General features: G+C 52.8%; 1 protein-coding gene across 1 annotated transcript in view; it reads right to left on the reverse strand.

Moving 5' to 3' along the window:
- The window catches only part of LOC134348359 (Krueppel-like factor 7), an 83,623-nt gene that overhangs the window by 9,639 nt on the left and 54,451 nt on the right, over nucleotides 1-19,533 (reverse strand). Inside the window, exon 3 of the mRNA XM_063051587.1 lies at nucleotides 2,417-2,540. Within this exon, the coding sequence (XP_062907657.1) occupies nucleotides 2,417-2,540 (124 nt within the window). The remainder of the gene's footprint in view (nucleotides 1-2,416; nucleotides 2,541-19,533) is intronic.

Raw genomic sequence — 19,533 nt, forward strand, 5'->3', positions numbered from 1 at the left:
GACTGGGAATGCTCTCCTGTGTACACCTATCTGACTGAGAATGCTCCTTCTGTGTACACCTGTCTGACTGGGAATGCTCCACCTCTGTACACCTGTCTGACTGGGAATGCTCTCATGTGTATACCTGTCTGACTGGGAATGCTCCATCTCTGTACACCTGTCTGACTGGGAATGCTCCTCCTGTGTTCACCTGTCTGACTGGGAATGCTCCTCCTGTGTACACCTGTCTGACTGGGAATGCTCCATCTGTGTACACCTGTCTGACTGGGAATGCTCCTCCTGTGTACTCCTGTCTGACTGGGAATGCTCTCCTGTGTACACCTGTCCGACTGGAAATGCTCCTCCTGTGTACACCTGTCCAACTGGGAATGCTCCACCTGTGTTCACCTGTCTGACTGGGAATGCTCCACCTGTGTACACCTGTCTGACTGGGAATGCTCCTTCTGTGTACACCTGTCTGACTGGGAATGCTCCACCTCTGTACACCTGTCTGACTGGGAATGCTCTCCTGTGTACACCTGACTGGGAATGCTCCTCCTGTGTACACCTGTCTGACTGGGAATGCTCCTCCTGTGTACACCTGTCTGACTGGGAATGCTCTCCTGTGTACACCTGTCTGACTGGGAATGCTCCTCCTGTGTACACCTGTCTGACTGGGAATGCTCCTCCTGTGTACACCTGTCGGACTGGGAATGTTCCACCTGTGTACACCTGTCTGACTGGGAATGCTCCACCTCTGTACACCTGTCTGACTGGGAATGCTCCACCTCTGTACACCTGTCTGACTGGGAATGCTCCTCCGGTGTACACCTGTCTGACTGGGAATGCTCCTCCTGTGTACACTGTCTGACTGGGAATGCTCCACCTCTGTACACCTGTCTGACTGGGAATGCTCCTTTTGTGTACACCTGTCTGACTGGGAATGCTCCATCTGTGTACACCTGTCCGACTGGGAATGCTCCACCTGTGTACACCTGTCTGACTGGGAATGCTCTCCTGTGGACACCTGTCTGACTGGGAATGCTCCACCTCTGTACACCTGTCTGACTGGGAATGCTCCACCTGTTTACACCTGTCTGACTGGGAATGCTCCTTCTGTGTACACCTGTCTGACTGGAAATGCTCCCCCTGTGTACACCTGTCTGACTGGGAATGCTCCACCTCTGTACACCTGTCTGACTCGGAATGCTCCACCTCTGTACACCTGTCTGACTGGGAATGCTCCTTCTGTGTACACCTGTCTGACTGGGAATGCTCCTCCTGTGTACACCTGTCTGACTGGGAATGCTCCACCTCTGTACACCTGTCTGACTGGGAATGCCCCATCTCTGTACACCTGTCTGACTGGGAATGCTCTCATGTGTACACCTGTCTGACTGGGAATGCTCCATCTCTGTACACCTGTCTGACTGGGAATGCTCCACATTGTTTTGGCCTTTCAAAACACCAACAAACATTCAGTTTTGAGTATGAGTTACTGGGGTATTAAAGTTTTAATATCATTTGCACACCTCTGCTTTCCCTCTGCACTGAACTTCTGATATCACCTTGCAGTAATGTACACAGCATGAAGAGACAGAGAAGCAGGCAGAGGGGCAGGGAGATAGAAGGGTATTGGGGTAAGCACTCAACCGTGAGATGGGGACACAGACAGATCTGCTGAGAGAGTGTGAGTGTGTGAGAGAGAGAGCGAGAGAGAGCTTTGCAGGTGGCAGGAGTATGTTTCTGCTGATCAGATGGCACCGTGGGCAAGTGTGTGTGAGAGACTATTCATCAGCTGGCACACTGATCCCGGTCAACCAGGTGGTGGGATACCCGCTGGAACCAAGCCTCTACCATGCCTGCATTGTCCCTGCAGCCCCTCCTGCCCTTACTGGGACCCGTCTCCAAATCCACAGCCCATCACATTACCAGACCTAGTTAAATGCCAGCAGCCCAGCTGCTGGCAAGTGCTCAGGCCACAGAGGGCAGCCCGACAGTGTGTGGGACAGAGACTGTTTTATTACCTCAGTCCAGCTAATGGGAACAGACATGGCACGGTGTCAGGGCAACCGTTCATACCCAACCCACTGTACAGTGTGCATGGCCCATGGGGGTGGAGCGTGACAGGGGAAGGAAGGTCGAGATGGAGGAAGAGGGGAAGATGAGAGTTGAGGGAGGGGCAAGGCAGAGCAGTTGGAGTGGAGGTGAATAGCGCAGCGGATGGGGGGAGGGACAGAGAAGGCAGCGAAGGTAAGGACAAGTTTGTGAAGGAGTCTGGGGTCTTCAGAAGGGTGCACGATGGAAATTGAACCCCCAAACATGCAACACAGATGGAAGACAGCAGCAGGCGAGGAGTGAAGGGGTGTTGGGGATGTGGGGGATGGGACGGCCTGCCCCACGTGTGGAGGGGCAGCCCACGGGCACCACACCTCACCTGTCGCAGTGGTTGCATTTGAAGGGCTTGGCTCCCGTGTGCTTCCGATAGTGTCGAGTCAGCTCATCACTGCGTGCAAACCTCCACTCACAGCCTTCCCAAGAGCACTTGTAGGGCTTCTCACCTGCAGAGGAGGCAGACCAGGACAGGGGGTTATTCGCGTGGGGGGGAGGGCACACATCTGCCACAGATCTGGGTGGCTAAACGCAGCATTGAGACTGCACGGCACCATACACAGTCCTGGGGGTGCAGCGCACCGCCCCACGTGCAGTCCCCATCGTACTCTTCATCACTCCAGAATACAGTCACGGGTCGATATCCCAGTGCCCAAATATGGCTCTAGAGTCACGGGGACAGGAACAGGCCCTTGGGCCTAGCACCTCCATGTGGTCATCTAAACAATCCTCTTCACCCTCATTACATCGATAGCCTTCTACAACTCGATGACTCAGACGCCTCCAAAGTGTTATAAGGGTTCCTGTCTCAAGCAGCACCTCAAACAGTGTGCTCCCCCAACACCCTTTGGGTGTAAAAAAAAATGCCCCTCAGACTCCTCTGACCTATGAACCTCCTCATGAACCTGTGACCTCTCAACTTGCGCACTCCACCACGAGGCAAGTGGTTTTACCACATACCCTGAAAATTTTGTACACTTCTATCAGGTTTCCCCTCAAATCTTCCTCCTAAAAGCAGGCCAAGCCTGTCTAGACTCTCCTTGTAACAGAAACACTACACCCTGGGCAGCAATCTCAGCTGTACCCTTAGCACCAGTTGCAACAGCAAAAATACACAGGTGCTGTCTCACTGATAGTTTGTAATAGTGTGACAACAAATGTACTCCCACTGTAACACCACAACCCCCAAACTGACTGTACACGACACAGGAGCACAGAGTCAGATCGACTGTACACCGCACTGGAGCGCAGACCCAGGTCGACAGTACACGGCACCGGAGCGCAGACCCAGGTCGACTGTACGTGGCACCGGAGCGCAGACCCAGGTCAACTGTACACAGCACTGGAGCGCAGACCTAGGTCAACTGTACACAACACTGGAGCGCAGACCCAGGTCGACAGTACACGGCACCAGAGCGCAGACCCAGGTCAACTGTACACAGCACCAGAGCGCAGACCCAGGTCAACTCTTTCGATAGTGAAACAATGGACATCCTCACCCCTCCTGAGAAGTCCCCATCGATACCTGTAGAGGAAATTAAGCATTTTATTCTCACCTCTGAGGGTGCCAAGCACCGGCCTCAACTAGCCTCGCTTTGCTGGCCCAGCATGCCGAGGCTGGTGAGGTCCCTGCGAGTCATCCTCGGACGAAAGGAAAAGGGAAAGAGGAATGCGGTGGAGGGGAACGACAGACGGCAACTAAAATCTTTCCTAGATGACCTAGTAAGGGACATCAGAGGGAGAAGCAGCCTCGCTCCAACGGGGGATGGTGGGTCACAGGGTGTCGTTGGTACCGCTCGAGCCCGGAAGGCAAAAAAGTATCCTTGCTTTCTTTCCGGACAGTGTGGTGGAGGGTGCCTCCGCTCTCACCGAAATGGGCACAGCTGCTGAGACCTAGTGTGCTCCCGCCATGAAGCTTACCATAGCTAGTCTCAATGTAAACGGCAGCAGGGGTCCTCTTCGCAGGCATAACAATCTCTCAGTCCTCAGGGATGGGCGGTATACGGTGAGTTTCCTGCAGGAAACCCATACCATCCCTGGGGACAAGTCTGCTTGGCTCCTGGAGTGGCAGGGCGGGGTCTACATGAGCCACCTCAGCTCCATTTCTAGCGGGGTGGCAATCCTGTTGGCCCCGACCTTCCAGCCAGTAATTGAAAGAGTCCAAGACGTTGTGCCCGGCCGTCTGCTCCACCTGGTTGTGCGCCTGGATGGCGTACCATTGCATTTTATCAATGTGTACGCTCCCAGGCGCGGTGTGATGCAGACGCGCCTATTCTGTCAGCTGTCCACCCTGCTGAGCTCCATCGATCCTGGGGACTGCGTAATCCTCGGGGGAGATTTCAATTGTACCCTCGAGGCGGAGGACCGTTCGGGCCTCCAACGAGACCCAGCATCAGCAAAAAAGTTAAAGGAGCTAGTCGGCTCCTTTGACTTGGTGGACAGCTGGCAGAATTTTCACCCCAACTCTAGCGCCTTCTCAAGAAGGTCTAGAGAAGGAGGTTCCAGGATAGACCGCATTTACATCTCTCGGGCCTACGCCTCCCGCGTGTCGGCGTCCTCCATGCGGCCAGTGTCGTGCTCGGATCATCACCTTGTGTGGATGGAATTTATTCCACTACACCCTCGGGTGGGATCCGGGTATTGGCATTTTAACAACCGGCTGCTGGAGGACAGCCGTTTCCGGGATTCGTTCCGAGCGTTCTGGGTCTCCTGGAAGGAGAGGCGGAGAGAGTTCTGCTCCCTACGGCTATGGTGGGATGTGGGCAAAGCCCACATCCGGTTTTTATGTCGGGAGTACACTAGGGGGTCGACCAAAGGGCGGGGCTCTGAGATTGAGCGGCTTGAGAGAGCGTTGCTTGACCTGGAGTCCCGCCTCGGTCCGACCACTGGAGACCAGCAGCTGTGGCAGGAATACCAGGAGAAGAAGGACGCACTAAGGGACTTGCAGCTTCAGCAGTCCCGAGGTGCGTACGTGAGGTCACGGATCCAAATGCTGCAGGATTTGGACCGTGGCTCACCCTTCTTCTACTCGTTGGAGAGGTGGCGGGGAGTTCAAAAGCAGCTAGTGGAATTGCTGGCTGCCGATGGCTCCTCCATCACGGACCCTGATGGAATTAACAACGAGGTCCGTTCATTCTATCGGTCCTTATTCTCGCCTGATCCGTCAAATGCGGAGGCGTGCAATGAGGTCTGGAAGGATTTGCCTAAGGTCAGTCCAGAGGATGCAGTGCGTCTGGATGCCCCCCTGACTCGGGAGGAGCTGTCCACTGCCCTTCGGCAACTCCGGAGGGGCAAGTCCCCTGGTTTGGATGGACTGAGTGTTGAGTTTTATCAGGCTTTTTGGGATGTCCTGGGGGATGATTACAGCCTTGTCCTAGGGGAGAGCCTAGCCACCGGAGAAATGCCCCTCTCATGGCGAAGAGCTGTTGTGGTCCTACTGCCCAAGAAGGGAGACCTCCGCCTGCTAAAGAACTGGCGGCCGGTCTCCCTCTTGTGCGCGGACTACAAGATCTTCGCCCGGGCAATGGCCAACCGTCTGGGTTCGGTAATTGGACAGGTGGTCCATCCTGACCAATCTTACACGGTCCCGGGCCGCTCCATCCAGGACAATGTCCACCTAGTACGGGACCTGATCCACCTGCTCCAGGAGACTGGGACCCCGGCAGCGTTTCTTTCTCTTGACCAGGAGAAGGCGTTTGACCGGGTGGACCACAGTTTCCTGCTGGGCACCCTGCAGGCTTTTGGGCTCGGACCACACTTTGTGGCCCGAGTTCGGCTCCTGTACTCTGCCGCAGAGTGCCTAGTTAAGATCAACGGATCACTGACAGGACCTATCCACTTCCGAAGAGGAGTGCGTCAAGGGTGCCCCATGTCCGGTCAACTGTATGCGATCTGTGTCGAGCCATTCCTCGGCCTTCTTCGGCGAAGGCTGACAGGTCTGGTTCTGCGCGAACCGGACATGAGGGTCGTCCTCTCGGCCTACGCCGATGACGTACTCCTCATGATGACAGACCCCTGTGACCTGCGGAGGATGCGCGAGTGCCAAGATGTTTTCTCGGCGGCATCCTCCGCCAGGATCAACTGGGCGAAATGTTCCGGACTCTAAGTAGGCCAGTGGCAGGTGGACTCCCTGCCGGAGGAGATGAGAGCTTTTGAGTGGAGCACCAGACGTCTTCTCTATCTGGGAGTCTACCTGAGTCCTTCTGGGGAGACCTGGCTGGCGAACTGGCAGGACCTGGAGAGAAAGGTCATGGCCCGGCTAGGGCGCTGGTCAGGCCTTCTCAGGGTGCTTTCCTATCGAGGCAGGGTGGTGGTCATAAACCAGCTGGTGGCCTCCATGTTGTGGTACCGGATGGTCACCTTGGCCCCCCCTGCCCCTTTTGTTGCGAGAATGCAGAGGAAGCTGGTGGACTTCTTCTGGGGAAACAGGAAACACTGGGTCTCTGCAGCGGTTCTGAGTCTCCCAGTAGGAGAGGGCGGACAGTCGCTGGTGTGTGTACGCACACGACTGGCGGCTCTCCGCCTCAGGACTCTGCAGAGATTCCTGTACGCCGAGCGCCCTCCCAGGTGGCACGTGTTGGCGACTTTCTTCCTCCGGAGGGGGTGCTGCCTTCACGAAGATATGCAGCTACCACCGGCAGGCGTCAGCCGTGCTGCTTTGCAGAGGCTGCCCGGCTTCTATCAGGACCTACTGAGAGTCTGGAACATGGTTGCCTCAGGCCGGGAATCCCCTCCTCTGGCAGAGGGCGGGGTCCTGGCCGACCCTTGCCCTGCCTCAGCGGATGTCGGTGCGGCTCAGGTGTGTGGATCGACTCAAGCTGAGCTGCTCGTCGGGCCCAGGCCCCGCAGCCTTACCCGAGAGACGAATCCACACAACTTGAGCCGTCTTTCATCGACACCCACAATCCCATTCAGGGATGCAGGCAGGAGGTACCTTTATGGGCTGCTGCTCCACACCCTCCACTTCCTAGCCTTTATCCACCGTCCCGACACGCCATGGCGGTCGGTCTTTCCACCTGGAGGTGAGGGGGGTCCCCAATGGAAGTCCCTTTACAAGGGAGTCCTCCCCATGCACCTTGGGGATCTCGGCTGGAGGGTGCTGCATAAAGCGGTGCCCTGCAATAAGTTCTTTAGTCTGTACACGGATCTCCCAGCCGCGTGTCACTTCTGCGGGCTGGAGGAGACCGTGTACCACATGTACATGGAGTGTGTGAGGCTGCAGCCCCTTTTCGCGTTTTTGCGTGGGCTGCTTCTCGCCTTCTGGTTGCATTTCAGTCCCACCCTATTTATATATGGTCATCCAGTAAGGAGGGGGGCACAGAGGGATGAGGATGTCCTTGTCAACTTGCTCCTGGGGCTGGCGAAAATTGCCATCCGTGGCTCCTGGAAAAGGGTGGCAGGAGGTTCTCCCCGGGCGCACTGCCTGGCTATGTTTAGAGGGTATGTTCGTGCCCGGGTGAACATTGAAAAGGAATACGCACAGTCCACGGCGACCGTAGAGGTGTTCCGGGACCGTTGGGCTCCGCGGGGTGTAAATGCCATCATTGATGAGGATGGCAATATATTGGTTTAAGATGTATTGTCTGTTTGTAGTGTAGTAAATATGTTAGTCACTGGGTTTGTAAATATTGTATAGCACCGACATTTGTAATAAAGAATTTTGTATAAAAAAAAACACTGGAGCGCAGACCCAGGTCGACAGTACACGGCACCAGAGCGCAGACCCAGGTCAACTGTACACAGCACCAGAGCGCAGACCCAGGTCAACTCTTTCGATAGTGAAACAATGGACATCCTCACCCCTCCTGAGAAGTCCCCATCGATACCTGTAGAGGAAATTAAGCATTTTATTCTCACCTCTGAGGGTGCCAAGCACTGGCCTCAACTAGCCTCGCTTTGCTGGCCCAGCATGCCGAGGCTGGTGAGGTCCCTGCGAGTCATCCTCGGACGAAAGGAAAAGGGAAAGAGGAATGCGGTGGAGGGGAACGACAGACGGCAACTAAAATCTTTCCTAGATGACCTAGTAAGGGACATCAGAGGGAGAAGCAGCCTCACTCCAACGGGGGATGGTGGGTCACAGGGTGTCGTTGGTACCGCTCGAGCCCGGAAGGCAAAAAAGTATCCTTGCTTTCTTTCCAGACAGTGTGGTGGAGGGTGCCTCCGCTCTCACCGAAATGGGCACAGCTGCTGAGACCTAGTGTGCTCCCGCCATGAAGCTTACCATAGCTAGTCTCAATGTAAACGGCAGCAGGGTTCCTCTTCGCAGGCATAACAATCTCTCAGTCCTCAGGGATGGGCGGTATACGGTGAGTTTCCTGCAGGAAACCCATACCATCCCTGGGGACGAGTCTGCTTGGCTCCTGGAGTGGCAGAGCGGGGTCTACATGAGCCACCTCAGCTCCATTTCTAGCGGGGTGGCGATCCTGTTGGCCCCGACCTTCCAGCCAGTAATTGAAAGAGTCCAGGACGTTGTGCCCGGCCGTCTGCTCCACCTGGTTGTGCGCCTGGATGGCGTACCATTGCATTTTATCAATGTGTACGCTCCCAGGCGCGGTGTGATGCAGACGCGCCTATTCCATCAGCTGTCCACCCTGCTGAGCTCCATCGATCCTGGGGACTGCGTAATCCTCGGGGGAGATTTCAATTGTACCCTCGAGGCGGAGGACCGTTCGGGCCTCCAACGCAATCCAGCATCAGCAAAAAAGTTAAAGGAGCTAGTCGGCTCCTTTGACTTGGTGGACAGCTGGCGGAATTTTCACCCCAACTCTAGCGCCTTCTCGAGAAGGTCTAGAGAAGGAGGTTCCAGGATAGACCGCATTTACATCTCTCGGGCCTACGCCTCCCGCGTGTCGGCGTCCTCCATGTGGCCAGTGTCGTGCTCGGATCATCACCTTGTGTGGATGGAATTTATTCCTCTGCACCCTCGGGTGGGATCTGGGTATTGGCATTTTAACAACCGGCTGCTGGAGGACAGCCGATTCCGGGATTCGTTCCGAGCGTTCTGGGTCTCCTGGAAGGAGAGGCGGAGAGAGTTCTGCTCCCTACGGCTATGGTGGGATATGGGCAAAGCCCACATCCGGTTTTTATGTCGAGAGTACACTAGGGGGTCGACAAAGAGGCGGGGCTCTGAGGTTGAGCGACTTGAGAGAGCATTGCTTGACCTGGAGTCCCGCCTCGGTCCGACCACTGGAGACCAGCAGCTGTGGCAGGAATACCAGGAGAAGAAGGACGCACTAAGGGACCTGCAGCTTCAGCAGTCCCGAGGTGCGTACGTGAGGTCACGGATCCAAATGCTGCAGGATTTGGACCGTGGCTCACCCTTCTTCTACTCGTTGGAGAGGTGGCGGGGAGTTCAAAAGCAGCTAGTGGAATTGTTGGCTGCCGATGGCTCCTCCATCACGGACCCTGATGGAATTAACAACGAGGTCCGTTCATTCTATCGGTCCTTATTCTCGCCTGATCCGTCAAATGCGGAGGCGTGTAATGAGGTCTGGAAGGATTTGCCTAAGGTCAGTCCAGAGGATGCAGTGCGTCTGGATGCCCCCCTGACTCGGGAGGAGCTGTCCACTGCCCTTCGGCAACTCCGGAGGGGCAAGTCCCCTGGTTTGGATGGACTGAGTGTTGAGTTTTATCAGGCTTTTTGGGATGTCCTGGGGGTTGATTACAGCCTTGTCCTAGAGGAGAGCCTAGCCACCGGAGGAATGCCCCTCTCATGGCGAAGAGCTGTTGTGGTCCTACTGCCCAAGAAGGGAGACCTCCGCCTGCTAAAGAACTGGCGGCCGGTCTCCCTCTTGTGCGCGGACTACAAGATCTTGGCCTGGGCAATGGCCAACCGTCTGGGTTCGGTAATTGGACAGGTGGTCCATCCTGACCAATCTTACACAGTCCTGGGCCGCTCCATCCAGGACAATGTCCACCTAGTACGGGACCTGATCCACCTACTCCAGGAGACTGGGACCCCGGCAGCGTTTCTTTCTCTTGACCAGGAGAAGGCGTTTGACCGGGTGGACCACAGTTTCCTGCTGGGCACCCTGCAGGCTTTTGGGCTCGGATCACACTTTGTGGCCCAAGTTCGGCTCCTGTACTCTGCCGCAGAGTGCCTAGTTAAGATTAACGGATCATTGACAGGACCTATCCACTTCCGAAGAGGAGTGCGTCAAGGGTGCCCCATGTCCGGTCAACTGTATGCGATCTGTGTCGAGCCATTCCTCAGCCTTCTTCGGCGAAGGCTGACAGGTCTGGTTCTGCGCGAACCGGACATGGGGATCGTCCTCTCGGCCTACGCCGATGACGTACTCCTCATGATGACAGACCCCTGTGACCTGTGGAGGATGCGCGAGTGCCAAGATGTTTTCTCGGTGGTATCCTCCGCCAGGATCAACTGGGCGAAATGTTCCGGACTCTTAGTAGGCCAGTGGCAGATGGACTCCCTGCCGGAGGAGATGAGAGCTTTTGAGTGGAGCACCAGACGTCTTCTCTATCTGGGAGTCTACCTGAGTCCTTCTGGGGAGACCTGGCTGGCGAACTGGCAGGACCTGGAGACAAAGGTCATGGGCCGGCTGGGGCGCTGGTCAGGCCTTCTCAGGGTGCTTTCCTATCGAGGCAGGGTGGTGGTCATAAACCAGCTGGTGGCCTCCATGTTGTGGTACCGGATGGTCACCTTGGCCCCCCCTGCCCCTTTTGTTGCGAGAATGCAGAGGAAGCTGGTGGACTTCTTCTGGGGAAACAGGAAACACTGGGTCTCTGCAGCGGTTCTGAGTCTCCCAGTAGGAGAGGGCGGACAGTCGCTGGTGTGTGTACGCACACGACTGGCGGCTCTCCGCCTCAGGACTCTGCAGAGATTCCTGTACGCCGAGCACCCTCCCAGGTGGCACGTGTTGGCAACTTTCTTCCTCCGGAGGGGCTGCTGTCTTGCCGAAGATATGCAGCTACTGCCGGCGGGTGTCAGCCGTGCTGCTTTGCAGAGGCTGCCAGGCTTCTATCAGGACCTACTGAGAGTCTGGAACATGGTTGCCTCAGGCCGGGAATCCCCTCCTCTGGCAGAGGGCGGGGTCCTGGCCGACCCTTGCCCTGCCTCAGCGGATGTCGGTGCGGCTCAGGTGTGTGGATCGACTCAAGCTGAGCTGCTCGTCGGGCCCAGGCCCCGCAGCCTTACCCGAGAGACGAATCCACACAACTTGAGCCGTCTCTCATCGACACCCACAATCCCACTCAGGGATGCAGGCAGGAGGTACCTTTATGGGCTGTTGCTCCACACCCTCCACTTCCTAGCCCTTGTCCACCGTCCCGACACGCCATGGCGGTCGGTCTTCCCACCTGGAGATGAGGGGGGTCCCCAATGGAAGTCCCTTTACAAGGGAGTCCTCCCCATGCACCTTGGGGATCTCGGCTGGAGGGTGCTGCACAAAGCGGTGCCCTGCAATAAGTTCTTTAGTCTGTACACGGATCTCCCAGCCACGTGTCACTTCTGCGGGCTGGAGGAGACCGTGTACCATATGTACGTGGAGTGTGTGAGGCTGCAGCCCCTTTTCGCGTATTTGCGTGGGCTGCTTCTCGCCTTCTGGTTGCACTTCAGTCCCACCCTATTCATATATGGTCATCCAGTAAGGAGGGGGGCACAGAGGGATGAGGATGTCCTTGTCAACTTGCTCCTGGGGCTGGCGAAAATTGCCATCCGTGGCTCCTGGAAAAGGGTGGCAGGAGGTTCTCCCCGGACAGACTGCCTGGCTATGTTTAGGGGGTATGTTCGTGCCCGGGTGAACATTGAAAAGGAATACGCACAGTCCACGGCGACCGTAGAGGTGTTCCGGGACCGTTGGGCTCCGCAGGGTGTAAATGCCATCATTGATGAGGATGGCAATATATTGGTTTAACATGTATTGTCTGTTTGTAGTGTAGTAAATATGTTAGTCACTGGTTTTGTAAATATTGTATAGCACCGACATTTGTAATAAAGAATTTTGTTAAAAAAGGTCAACTGTACACAGCACCAGAGCGCAGATCCAGGTTGACAGTACACAACACTGGAGTGCATTGCCTGACAAATGGAGCACAGCACTGGAGCACAGACCCAGGTCAACTGTACACAGCACCGGAGTGCACTGCCTGACAAATGGAGCACAGCATTGGGTGTACAGTGCACCGCACCAAAGCACAATATCAAGTGTACAGTACACTGTACCAGAACGCAGACCTTGGTTTATACTGCAGTTGAACAGAGTCTAAACTGAAGCAGAATACAGTCCCAGGTCCACAATACTGTGCTCTAGAACAGAGTGCAAGTCCTACAATGCATTGTACTCGAATACAGACCTAGACCTGCAGTGCACTGTACTAGAATACAGGTCTGGGCCCAAAGCACACAGCGTCAGCATTTAGTCACTGACTCTTGCATCATGGAAGCCAGCTCCTCAGCCTAACCAGTGTGCCTGCCGGAGCTAATCTCATTTGCCTGCATTTGGCCCGCGTACCTTTCGTAACCTTACACCTATCCAAATGCCTTTTAATCATTGCAATTGCTCCCGCCTCTACTCCTCCTCGCTCCATAAACCCACCACCCACTTGTAGTAATATCCCAACGGAAGTTACACTTGATTTGCCAAATTTCACAACACTCCCCAGCTTTTCTTCCTGTGGAATGCGTTCCAGGATTTCAAATCTCAAAGGAAATTTGTTATCAAAGCACGACTATGCCGCCACATACTAACTCCAGATTCATTTCCTTGCAGGAATTCACAGGAAAATAAAGAAATACAGTAGTTTATGAAAAACTATACATTAACAAAAGCTGACAAACATCCAATGTGCAAAAGAAGAAAAATCGTCCAAATAATAAAAAAGTATATAAAAAATACTGAGTTGCAGTCCCTTGAAAGTGAAACCATAGGTTGCGGAGTCAGTTCAGTGTTGAGGAGAGTGAAGTTATCCACGCTGGTTCAGGAGCCTGACATGTAGGGTAATAACTGCTCCTGAACCTGGGAGCATGAAACCCAAGGTTCCTGTACCTCCTTCCCCATGGCAGCAGTGGTGAGAATAGAACATGGCCTGGCTCCAACTGGAGACTGGGACAGGCATTATTTCCCTGTCACGTGAGCCTGCACTGACTGCCAGAGGTGGTTCCCTGCTTTCTGGGCGAGCATCAGAAGCCCCACTGATGCCAGTGCAGGGCCCAGGAATTTAAACACCCTCTTGTTACCTACTGAGTGGAGAAAGAGGTGGTGATCACAGGAGTTCACAAGTCAGAGTCACGGGACAGCTCTGTAGGAGTTGCTCAGGACAATGCCCCGGGACCAGCCATCCTCAGCTGCCTCACCGATGGCCGATTGCAGTGTTCAGGCCTGTTCACAGCTCAGTAACGAATGAAGCAGTTCCATCCCCTTGCAGGTCGCAAGACAGAGACAACACTCGGGCTCGGGCACCACAAATGTGAACGTCTCCAGCCAGGCAGGGATTAGTCATGTGCATTTAATATTCAAGGTATTGCCATTTTGTTATCGACATACTTAGGTAAATCAGCATGTCCCTGAGTACACACCAACTTTTAAAGATGCATTACAGAAAGCATCACGGCTTGGTATGACAACTACTTTATCCAAGACCATGAGAAGCTGGGGAGAGCGCCAAAAAGCAACACAGTCCACCTTGAAAAGTAGCCTCCCCTCCAGCGACTCCGTGGAATTCGTTGCCACAGGCGGCTGCGGAGGGTATGAAATTGGATTCACTTAAGGCAGAGGGTTGATGGATGCTTGATTAGTCTGGGCGTGAAGGGATTCAGGGAGAAGGCAGGAGATCAGAACCGAGAGGGAAATGGATCAGCCATGTTGAAATGATGCAGCAGACTCAATGGGCCAAATGGCCTAATTCTGTTCCTATATCTTATGGTCTTATGGACTCCAACATTCCCAGCTGCTGGGAAAGCAGTAAATATATTCAAGGACCTTTCCCATCACAGTCATTCCCACTTCTTACACCCTTCCATCATGCAGAACAAAGCCTGAGAACTCGGAGCACCAGACGGAAGGTAAACTCTGGAATGGACCTCTTATACTCTAAAGGATGAACTCCTGATCTCTCAATCTACCTTGTTATATCTCTTGCATTCTGCTTTTCCTTTTTATTTCTTCTGTTTTCTTTACTTGTGCACAGACTCTGTCTGCATGGCATACAAACAAAAGCTTTTCACTGCATTGCAGAACATACAGATTAATTTATTATTGTCATGTGCTGAGGAACAGGGTGGCGGAGTGGAGACGTATCTCTACCAAAGGAGGAGTAAGGCACTCCTTCCCTCCACTAGCCTGTGAGTCACCTTTGGACAAGGTGTGACACCCGCTGAGCCCCCTGATCAGGGTCACATGAAGCCATGGGAGAAGGTGATAGATGGTTGTACGAGCAGCTGGTGCATATCACAAGTCCTGGTTATGCGACCACTGATGCCAGGCAGACAATCTCTAAAGAGTATTGATAATGGCTGGGGTCACTTATTTCATAAAGATACTTCCCAGAAGCAGGCAATGGCAAACCACTTCTGTAGGAAAATTTGCCCAGCATAATCATGGTCATGGGACCATTATCGCCCACATCATAGACACAGCACGTAATGAAGATGACTGACGTGCAATGAAAAAGCTCTTTTATATCGTTTGTACGGATCAATTCATTACAACTGTACATTGAGGTAGTATAGAGTGTTAGAGTAACAAGGAAAGTGCAGTACAGATTGACTATAAGGTGCAAAGTCGTAGCAAGGTAGATTAAGGTCAGGAATCCATTTTATCATACTAGGAAACCATTCAATCGTCTCATAACAGCAGGGTGGAGCCTGATGGTATGCACTTTCAGGGTTTGTATCTGTTGCCTGGTGGGAGAGGGAGACAGCGAGAGGTGGGGGGGGGGCAGAGAGAGGGAGGGGGTCAGAGATGGGGAGGTGGGACACAGAGACAGACAGCTGGTGTGTGGAAGATCCAGTAGCAGCTACAGAGTGAGAAAGATGGGAGCAAAGGATCAAGCTGACAGAGGCAGACACATCGCCCCGCAGCGTGAGAGACTCAAACGAACGCCTCCCGAAGCCTGGCGACGGTACCGGAGCGCACGTCTGGTCAGCATCCACGGCCGTCAGTCAGGATGGAGAGGCACCAGACTGGGCACCGATTTAATTGAGGGGCTCCACACCCCCCGCGGTTGAGGCAGGCTGAAGCAGGTCCCAACACACAGCCGGCGTGGCAGCCTCGCCAATTACTGCTGCGTGCATGGTGCTGATGCAGTTGCCTAGCAACACCCGTCTGCCCACCCTCCCCACCCGCCGGCTGCTGCTCACACTAATTAACGGCCTGCTTCTCACTGCATTGCTTCAAGCTTCTGTCATCAGACAACTCCCTGGGGATTGGGGCGGAGTGAGGAAAAGGGTTTTCTGTGCCGCACTGTAATTTGGTTTACAGCATTTAAACTCGTGCCGGAAATTGGGGAACGGAGCCAGGGAGCAAAATTGTTCCTCAGGCTCTTGCAGCCTTTGAAAAATAAATGAATCCGAAACCATTAGATAAGAGGGTGTCAGATGTCACGCTTCTTGGAAAAGAACACCCTTCGAGCAAACATCTAATCATTGTGCTGAAGGCAAGTGAACAACAGAACTGACACAAACCCGGCCAGGGCTCTGAGGAAAAGATTGTTCATTGCAGAGAGCTCCTCTTCCCCTCGTTCTGCCTGTGTGGTCTTCCTCTAGTCCCAGTTGTGGCAAAGGCCAGTGATCTGTTCCAGGGAATATTGATCAGGGGATGGATATTAGCAGGGAATATTGATCAGGGGATGGATATTAGCAGGGAATATTGATCAGGGGATGGATATTAGCAGGGAAAATATCCCTGCTCCACTTGTGCTGTGGGATATTTTATCTCTACCAAAAACTGGACCCTTACTGAATTCATCTGAAGGCCACCTCTATTAATCCTGCACCAGTGCGTTAAAGGTTAAACATCTGGCACTTTGCCTGACAAAGAAATTTAACCTCTGGCCTATTTGTTTTCCAAACAATGGATCCTACTGAGATTGGTCACCATTTCCCCTCTCCATTTCCCATTCCCTTTTCCCTCCTTCACCTTATCTCCTTGCCCACCCATCGCCTCCTTCTGGTGCTCCTTCCCCTTTTTCTTTCTTCCATGGCCTTCTGTCTCTTTCACCAATCAACTACCCAGCTCTTTACTTCATCCCACCCCCTCCAGGTTTCACCAATCACCTGGTGTTTCTCTCTCCTCCCTCCACCTTTTAAATCTACCCCTCAGCGTTTTTTCTCCAGTCCTGCCGAAGGGTCTCAGCCCAAAACATCGACTGTACCCTTTTCCATACATGCTGCCTGGCCTGCTGAGTTCCTCCAGCATTTTGTGCGACTTCCAGCATCTGCAGATTTTCTCTTGTTCGAGACAGGTAATCTACGGCCACAGTCCAAGCTTCAAATATTTCCCCTGCAGTCCCACCAACACTGAAGAGCTCCCAATCAGGATGCCACTCACCGGGAGCGGTGTGACAGGTCGGGCAGCAGGGTGGCACAGATGGTACAGGAGGCCCTGTGTCACAACCTCAACGGGGCTTCCTTTGAGGAGGCGCAAGATTCTGGATGAGGGCAGGGCAGTCTACACTGGTTCCGGTGCAGCTTTTGGCAAGGAGCCTCACAGTAGCCTGGTCCAGAAGTTTAAGTCACATGGAGTTGGTAAAGTTGGCTTGGTCACAGAAAGGGCAGAGGTGGTGAGGTGTGAATCTGACTGGAGGTCTGTGACCAGAGGTGTTCTGCAAGGAAAAAGGCTGCAACCTCTGTTGTTTGTGATATATATAAATGATCTGGATGAAAAATATATATGGTCTGATTACTGAGTTTGCAGACAACAACAAAAAAAGTTTGGGAGGCATAAGGATGACGAGGAAGTTCGCTAAAGGATGCAGCAGGATATAATGCAGCTGGAAATACTTTAATCTGGAGATGTGTGAGGTGTGGCATTTTGGAAGGTCAAGTGCAAGGGGGAAGTGTACAGTAAATGGTGGTGCCTTTAGATACAGAGAGATCCATGTCCAGAGCTCCCAAAAAGTGGCAACACAAGTGGACAGGTGCAGATGGAGGCATACGGCAGTGTTGGCCTTATCGCTCAGGGCAGTGAGTGTAAAAGCCAGGAATTCATGTTCCAGCTGTATTAAACTTTAGTCAGGCCACATCTGGGGTATTGTGTACATTGCTGGTCACCATGCTACTGCAGCAATGTGCAGGCTTTGCAGAAGAGGTTCAACAGGATGTTGCCTGGATTAGAGAGTATTAGCTATGAGCAGAGGTCGGACAGAAATATCACCTGCTTATTCTCTTTCATAGATGTTGCCTGAGCTGCTGAGTTCCTCTGGCACTTTGTGTGTGACAGGATTAGCCCAATCAGCATTGTGGAATGCCCTGTTCTGGCAACTGTACTGTTCTATGTTCTCACTGTTCAGTGATCTGCTTCAATCTTGTCTTTGGTGCAGAGTTTGTACAATCGTCCCTGTCGATGCAAGGGATTCCTCTCACATCTGTGTAGATGAATGGTAGAAAACAGGGGAAGTTGATGGGAACATAGGGAGAAATTAACTGGAAGAGGGTCGGAGCAGTACAAACAGGCGTTTGATAGTCGGTAGAGAGCTTGTGAGCGAAAGGCCCTGTTTTGGTGGGATATCGCTCCTTGTCTCTGCCTGTGCTGTGAATTCCATAACATTAGTCAATAATACCAGAAGGAACCATCCACACTTCCCAGACCACCAACAATCCTCTGTTCGTCTGAAACCTCTGCAAGGTTCCTTCATACAAGGTGCAAATGTGAGAAAGCTTGCAGGAAAAAGTCATCTTTACCAGAGTACAGGGATCACTAGATATCGGGACATTAAAGGAATGAAGTGAAGTGAAAGAAAATGGTGTTGAAGTAAAGAATCACCCACGATCACACCAAGTGACACAACTTCCCCAAGAGAGATGGATGGGGATTTGCTCTAAAATGTAAATCTGAGACAATGGCATCAGAATAAAAGTTTATATATCCTTTAGGATGAGAGAATCGAGAGCATCCTGACTGGCTACATCACTGCCTGGTATGGGAGCTGTAAATTCCCTCAATCGCAGGACTCTGCGGAGAGTGGTGCGGACAGCCCAGCACATCTGTAGTTGTGCACTTCCCATGATTCAGGACATTTATAAGGACAGGTGTGTAAAAAGGGCCTAAGGGATCATTGGAGACCCGAGAGAACCCCAACCACAAACTGTTCCAGCTGCTACCTTTCAGAAAACAGTACCACAGCATTAACACCAGGACCAACAGGCTCCAGGACAGCTTCTTCCACCAGGCCATCAGACTGCTTAATTCATGCTGACACAACTGTATTTCTATGTTATATTGACTATCCTGTTATACATAATATTTATTATAAGTTACTATAATTGCACATTGCACATTTAGACAGAGAAAACGTAAAGATTTTTACTCATGTATATGAAGGATGCAAGTAATAAAGTTAAGTCAAAGCCAAGTTCTCAGCTGTTCTGCACACTTGCTAATCCCTCCTCTTTTCCTCCCACCAAATGCAGAGCTGATCCTGAGACACAAACCAGGACAAAGTCTGCTGCCAGCAGATCACCAACTCAGTCTCAGGAGCATGTTGGTCTGCTCGGAAGCTGCTGGTCTTTCAGCAGAGCCACGTGCCCCTTAGGGAATTCTGCCGACTGGCGGCAGGAGTACACGTTGAAGGATGCACTGAAGCTCGGTGTAGCCGACACAAATGGCTCTGCAGGCAAGGACCACAATCTAGATTCCTGCTGCTACTGGACACCTGAGGGGCAGGGTGTCGTGCAACATCTTCTCAGACACTTCATGGGTGCAGTGTGCTTGAGGGGGAAACTGCAGGGGTCTTGGCACATTTTAAGAGAATGTGCTGAAATAATGATACAATCTCTGTAGAGAAAGACATGCCTCAATTATATTTACTATATATTTGGGGATTAGGTATATTTTGTATTGAAAGGATACCGTGGCCTTTGACCTATGACTGAGCAGACTCGATGGGCCAATTGGCCTAATTCTGCTCCTATGACCTACGGTCTACATCAAATACCTCAGTATCATATTGGGAACTTGAATCTCTATGTCTGAATAACAAACACACCAGTATCAAACTCCGATTTATAGACTACAGCTCCTCCTTCGATACTATAATTCCTAACAAATCCACCTCCAGACTCTTAAGATTTAGGAGTCAAAACCTCCCTCTGTAGCTGGATCCTTGGCTTGATTGACTGTAGTCAGTAAGGACAGGCAACAACATCTCGGCCATGATTATCCTCAGCTCTATTGCCTCCCCTTGTCCTCATCTCCGACATATTCATGACTGAGTGGTCAGAACCTGCTCGGGCTCCATCTACTTGGAGGCAGATGACACCGCTACAGT

The sequence above is a fragment of the Mobula hypostoma genome, chromosome 6 (genome assembly GCF_963921235.1).
Source record: "Mobula hypostoma chromosome 6, sMobHyp1.1, whole genome shotgun sequence".
In the NCBI taxonomy this organism is placed as follows: domain Eukaryota; kingdom Metazoa; phylum Chordata; class Chondrichthyes; order Myliobatiformes; family Myliobatidae; genus Mobula; species Mobula hypostoma.